At 40.7% G+C, this 7,249-nt stretch overlaps 1 protein-coding gene across 11 annotated transcripts in view; it reads right to left on the bottom strand.

Moving 5' to 3' along the window:
• The window catches only part of LOC311585199 (uncharacterized protein), a gene marked incomplete at its 5' end in the record, with an annotated part of 68,151 nt that overhangs the window by 55,643 nt on the left and 5,259 nt on the right, over positions 1–7,249 (bottom strand). The window contains one exon of one of the 11 annotated variants that reach the window (XM_084760135.1): positions 3,232–5,187. The exons of the other annotated variants lie outside the window; for them this stretch is intronic. Coding sequence (XP_084616261.1) covers positions 5,070–5,187 — 118 coding nt within the window. The 3' untranslated portion in view covers positions 3,232–5,069. Of the gene's footprint in view, positions 1–3,231; positions 5,188–7,249 lie in introns of those variants that run through there. 11 annotated transcript variants of the gene reach the window in all.

Raw genomic sequence — 7,249 nt, 5'->3', positions numbered from 1 at the left:
GAACACCTGGATCTCTTGGAGCCTTGCTTTCTCCTCCATGGAGGGGGCAGCACAGCCTCAGTCTCATCAGTTCACATAACTATTCAAGAACTGGGGCTGGGAGGTGGGGAGTAGAATCTGAAGAAATGACTCAGTAGTTAAACGCACCTGCTACTCTTGGAGGGGACCCATGTTCGATTCCCACCAACCACATGTCAGGCCAGAACCTCCATAAAATCAAGTCCAGGACATCTGATACCCTCTTCTTTTGGTTTCCACATTTCCATGATGTGTGTGTGTGTATATATATATGTGTGTGTGTATATATATATGTGTGTGTATATATATATATATATATGTGTGTGTGTGTGTATATATGTGTGTGTGTGTATTTATATATATGTGTGTGTGTATATATATGTGTGTGTATATATATGTGTGTGTGTGTATATATATATGTGTGTGTGTTTATATATATGTGTGTGTATGTATGTATATACATACACACACACATATATACACTCACGTATACATATGTATATACACACATATATACGCAGGCAAAATATTCATATACATAAAATAAATATTTTAAAAATAATTCAGTGAGCAAGTATGTACAAAGTGGTAACAACATTAATTTACTATGAAGGTACAGTACAAAATGAAGACAAGAGAATAAGAAAGGCTAAATATAAGGGGATGAGGAAAGTCTGATGCAGGTGATGGACATGAGTTATGAAATAGGACATAAGTAATGGTTTTCTCAATGCTAATTCTTCCATGGTTTTTGTGGTGTTGGGTGGTGGATAGTACATCACATATATTTAATACTGAAAGTGTCCAACTAAATGCGAAGCTTCCCAGCTTCCTCTCCGAATGCCGACTCTGTGTAGAACTTAACTGAGTTGTGTAGACTTTGGATTTGTTAATTTTGCAACGTTTTTATTTATTTGTGAGTTTTTATAATAAGCTTTATTAAAATTAAAGTAAAATTATAATAGCTACAAGAATTATGTTAAAAATAAAAATACCTAATTAGTGAGGCAGAGCAACCAACTTTGTGCTGTGTTTGGATTTGGATTGAAGAGAAGGCACACCTCCCCATGCCCCCAGGAACCAAGATGATTCTGTCTAATAGAAGAAGCTACATTGCCAAATATTGATGAGAAGGTAAATAGAGCCTCGTGATTTTATTTACTTCAGTAAAATACATTCTAATGACTTCCATCAACATATATTTCAAAAGAAAAATTACCCCAGTGCCTACAACACTGAGATCATAATTTATTTAGAAACTGAAAGCTACATTTCTAGGAGCTTGACTATGACTGTTTTAACAATTGAGCACCTGTGATTTAACGTGGGGAACAAGAAATGCTGTAACCTTTATCAATTTGATCTCTAGTAAGAATAGAGATCGACTCAGGATAGCAGACATGTTAGAGTAAGCAGACAAACAATTACATTGAGAAGAATGAAAGTGAGAGTTTAAATTTGTATTTCATTTTTTCACTGTGGGAGACTACAGAAGGAAGCCTATTTATGATGCTGGATTGTGATTTATGATGTAAGTGTGAAGATACAGTTTACTGATAAAGGTAGAGTTGGCTTTGCAGAGTACATGTATAACCGCACCTTCTGCTCATGAGTGAGCTTAGAGGCAACGGCTCTGTCACCCTCCAGTAGGAGTGCACTGGGGAGGCCAAGAAAACACATTCTGACCTTGAAATATTTTTGCACATTGTACAACAAAGTAAGGAAGTGATACACACACACACACACACACACACACACACACACACACACACACACACGAACATACAAAGCAGACCCAAGAACCAGCTTGAAGGGGATAGCTTAGGTTGTCTAAGCAGAAGGGGGGGGGGGGAGGAAGGGATAGTAGTGAGCGTTTATACCAGCAGTCCATACTGCTATGATCAAATCACTGAGGTGGAAAGGCTCATCTTTGTTGTAGATTGCTAACTATAGAAGGAATGATGGAAAGGGAAGAGTAATTTATTGAATGGCTCACATTATGAGAGCCTATTGGGACAGGGATTGTCAATCGATGCTAAAGCTTGTGGGTTGAAATTTGGTAAAGTACTGGCATGGCTTCTATACACTTCTCCCTTAAATATCAGTTTCAAACGGTACGATTCTGTTACAGTGCAGCCACTTGACAGACAACAGCTTGACCAAGCAATATGGGTTGTTATTGTGTCATAAACTGTGTTCCCCCAAAACTCCTATGTCGATGGACTAATGCTCACTACTTCTGAATTTCACTGTGTTGGAGGGAACATCACAGCTGGGAACAGAACTGAAGGTTGTACCACTGAGTTACATGATGAAGTTCAAATTGGGTAAGTAAGGTGACCCATGTATGAGTGTATGACTTATGTATGCTTACTAGGTAAATAATCCAGATACAGGCATACTCCCCTCATTACTTTTCTACTGTCTTGTAGCCCTGTGGCCAAAGAAACTTATGAAGAAGAGAGTTTATTGGGGCTTACAATTATAGAAGGTGAGTCGTCCGAGACATGGTGGGGTGTATGGCAAACAGGTAGTCAGGCATGGCACTGAAGCAGCAGCCGAGAGCTTCCATCTGATCCATAAGCATAAAGCAGAGAGAGCTAACCGGAAATGGCATGAGCTTTTGAAACCTCAAAGCCTGACTCCAGTGAAACCAACAAGGCCACACCTCCTGATCCTTCCCAAACAGTTCCACCAGCTGGGGACCAAGTGACTAGCCTTCATATCCAGTGTGAAATCCCGCAGTATAAGATAAAAATTAAAACTCTTTGCCTTCAGTAGTGTGACTACTTGACCACCCAGTGATAGCTCCAATCCAATGGCCACACAGATGGCCCTGGTTAACCTAAATGAGTCACAGAACAAAACCAAAAGTCATGGCAAAAAGACTGGCAGGAGTAGGACAGAGGTTGGCAGGGATGGGAGGGAGCGATGAAAGGGTGGAGACGGCCATCAAAGTGCACGGCACACGTGCAACGAATTGCCAAATAACAAACTCAATGGTTGAAAGATATTCCTTAAAAAAAAAAATTCCAAGGCTCCTCAGAATGAGAAATAGAAATCTACCTTCTTAGATTCTCACATGATCCTTATTCACACTAAAATGCACAAGCCACTTTCATGTGGCTTTCATAATACTCAGGCCATGGATTTTGATAAACAAAGAACCTCCTATAAAACACACACATACACACACACACACACACACAGAGCAGCCATACGTGTGGTGCACATCTGTAGTCTCAACCAGTCAATAAAGAAGGGTTGGTTATAAGTCTGAAGCCAGCTTGTCTTGCATAGTAAGTCTGAGACCAGTTTCAGTGACATAGTTATACACTGACTCAAGAATAAAAACAAAACAAAACACTAAATTATAAAATCCTGAACTTAAATCTAATTATTTTTAATTGTTCAGAATAATTAGTTGAGAATATTTTAATGTACTCAGAAGTATTTGATCAATTCTGTTTTAATTACACTTAATAGGTAACTTAGTTGAGTTTAAAATTCTTGGCGTACAAACCAGAGACATTGAGGAACAGTCCTTGTTTTGTTATTTTAAAGGCAAGGTCTTACTGTGTAACCTCCATAGGAACTCTACACAGACCAGGTTGGCTCTAGCGATCCCTCAATGTGTACTTCCTGAGTGCTGAAATGAAAGATGTGTGTCACCATGCCCAGGGACGGTCTAACTTTTGTTCTCCTAGAGTCCTAGCATTTTTTTTTTATACCTAGGTGATCCTATAACCTTGTATCATTTTAATTTTAAAATGTGCCAAGACACACACTAACCTTCCTCTTCTCAGAATTACGTGGCTGCTTTTCTTGTCACAGTCATCAAATTGCCTGAAAAGAACCAACCTGGGGAGGGGTGGGCTCACAGTTTGAGAGGGTACAGTCTACCTTGAGGATCTGTAGGTGGAACACATGGTGTTCTTCACATCTTGTTAAAACAGGAAGCAGGGACCAAACACAAACTAAGGTGTGCCATGAAGTGTCAAGGCCTGTCCCAGTGAGCCACTTCCTTCACTGAGGCTCCATTTGAAGTTTCATGACCAAACAAAGCAGAGTCAGTTGCCCAGTATACTGGGAAACAAGTATACAAGGTCACGAGCTTATGGGTAGCATTTTACATCAACCCCAAACACACACTGTTTCCCTGCACAGGATGGTTTTCTTCCACTAACTTCAGTTACTGTTCCGTGCCAGACTCTCTCAAGCTGTCTCACCCTGACTTAAATGTTTCTGCATTCTCTTCAAATAGGTCCTTGTCTCTTGTGCCCGGAAACCCCTTTCCTCATTATTATATTTTGCCATAGTTTCATTAAAGTGCCAATTTATAATTACATAATTTAAAAGCAAAGTGAGGGGTAGGTAACATTTTGGGAACAATATTTTTCTATTCTGTAATTCTTTTAATTATATAATGAATCATATACACAAAAGCTTTAAAAATATGACAGCGATGATGATATAAGTCCTTTTCATATCTGTCATCCAGAATAAGAAATAGAGCTCAGTGTTTTAGAAGACCCCTTCATGCCTCCCATTTGCCAGCTTTTAAGAAAGTTTTCATTTGAGGATTTACATCTGAATATTTAGTTTTGAAAATGTTGTTTTGAAAAGTTAAGAAACAAACACAAACGAAGAACTGCCTTGTCAGGGAGAATTGTCATGTTTGATGAAGGCTTCAAGAACTGTCACATCTGAGTGACAGTATGGCCCTGAGTCATGGTCTGGATTCTTCTTCCTTGATAGCTTACTGCTCTTTTGCAAGTCTATGGGCAAAGCTGTGAGTCCTAGAAACTCAATGCCGTAGGGATGTCTGCCAGAACTATTGAATGGAGCAGCAGACACGGGCCAGGCAGAATGGGTTGCAATATATTTACTCCTTAGTTTACCATGCTTTGCCTTCACCTTCTGAGTCACTCAAAGCAGAATATGTCTGGGATAGAATGAGCATCTTCAAAGAGATGTTCGTGGGACTCAAAGGGAAAAAGAATTCCATCAGGTCTTGCTCAGGACAAAGCAAGTGCAGGTAACAACCAAAATCAACGTCGCCGGCCTCCTCTATTCAACAGCATATTCCAGAGCATCGGGCATCTCCGCAGTGATGCTGTGGAACGACATGCCTGTTCTAGCCAGATAAACACCATGGCCAAAAGCAACCTAGGGAGGAACACATTTACTTCGGCTCACAGGTGACAACCCACCACAGGGGCAGGAGCTCAGTCAAGATCTCAGAGGCAAGAACTGAAGCAGAGAGCACAGAGGAACCCCGATACTGGCTTGCACTCTAAGGCTTGCTTAGCTTCTTCTTTATATATATATATACAACTCAGGACCACCTGCACAGTGGAGGCACCACCCACAGCAGACTGCGCCCTCACATCCGTCAATAAGAAAGTGCCCCACAGGCGTGCCCGCAGGCTGATCGGATGAAGGCACATCCTCGCCTGAGGTTCTCTCTTCCAGGGTGACAAGCTGACAAAACCCACCTAGCACCTTCCTGTAGCTAAAGCTTGTGTTTCAGAATAGGGTGATGTGGAGAAGGCTAAAGAGAAACTTGGTGCCAGACATTCCTTGATGGTTTTTTTTTTTAAACTGGGGTATTCTTTTCCCCTACAGTATTACTAAATTATATGAGATACTCGGCACTTAATTATAAAGTAGGCCCTGGTTAGATGGTTTTGCTAGCTGTAGGTTAATAAAGTCTTTTAAGCAGGTTTACAGAAGCCAGATTAAACTATGATGTTCGGTAGGCATTACTAACTGATGCCAGTTTCAATTTATGGTGGCTTTAGGAGCCCTTTAAGAGTCAGTGAACAAGCTGGACACGGTGGCTCATACTCGTAATGCAAGTACTTAAAGGCCAAGGCACAAGGTTTATGAGTGTCTGGCCAGCCTGCACTACACAGTCCGACGCTGTTCTGAAAACAGTTAAGCAACCTGTGTATTCTCTTTATAGATGGCCAGAGGCCCTAAGGGAAGAGTCACTGCTCCATCTTCTTCTCCCTGGAGGGCAAAGTCCTGCTGCTCCATACTGGGAACTAAACTTGGTAAGAGCTTTGCAAGGGTAGGGCTCAAGGAATCCATTAATTCCCCTCTCAGTGAGAATAAGCGCCAGAAGCCTAGCAGGTGAGCAAGGGTCTGGGACTCCTGTTCCTTCTGAGACCACTTTCACCCGAGTCTTCCAAGTCTTAGCTCCCCTCCGTTTATCTGCAGTCCTAGGCTCATCTTAAAACCCTGGAGACTCCTCTGAAGATCTTGCTGTAAGACGCGGCTGGGCTGGCTTTTCCTACTGCTAGCTTGTGATTTTCTTTTCTTGGGCCTGCTAAACATACTACTGACATAATTTTTTTTTCCAACTTCCAAAATGTGGTTGTGGTCTCCTGTCCTTTAGTCTAGCCTTTGTGGAATTAGATTTTAAAACATAGTATCTATTTTTATGGTGCTTAAGAGAGAGGAAAGAAAAATGTACAAAGACAATTCACCAATTTCATAAGAAAATTCAAACACTGGACTTCTTTTCTAAAGTCTTGTTGTACTGTGAAGCACTCTTTTTGACGCCTCTGTCTTTACAGAATTCATCCTGTTCTTCCAAGATTTTTAATGTAATAGAAAACATATTTGATCCTATTTTGTTTATGTATGCTTCTTGTTAAGCAAGATAAGAGTGTCAAAATATAGGAAAAAGGTTTTATTCCCATCCTAAACATCATCCATCACAATTCACAGTAGAAAGAAAGAATAAATTTCCTATCTAAAGGAAGAACATAAAATAACTGATAAACCTTTTAAAACTGTAAATACTTTCATATACACTTTCCACTGGCTACACCTACTAACAATTTCTTGGCGGGGTGGGGGGGGGGTATAGAAGATTGACCCTAAGGCTTCTTGCTTACTAAGTAAATGTTCTATGACTGTGCTTATCAAGTTTCAATTACTATCACCTCAAACTGAAACGGAAAGTCTGTTTTTGGTTTTGGTTTTTCACAAGCCAGGACTTCTCTGTGTAGCCTTGACTGTCCTGAACTCGCTTTGCAGACCAGGTTGGCCTTGAACTCATGGCAATAGGCCTGCCTCTGCCTTGGCATTAAAGGTGTGCACGCACCACCACAGCCTGCTGTGTTAGAACTTTCAATGAGGAAAACTGATTATTAATTAAATGCAGGAAGTTTAGAGTTGACTGCCCTCTGCTGGCACTTCAAAAAATTAACTTTCTGAC

This window comes from Acomys minous (assembly GCF_964271855.1).
Source record: "Acomys minous genome assembly, chromosome: 15".
In the NCBI taxonomy this organism is placed as follows: Eukaryota; Metazoa; Chordata; class Mammalia; order Rodentia; family Muridae; genus Acomys; species Acomys minous.
This window is presented reverse-complemented; position numbering and strand designations above follow the sequence as displayed.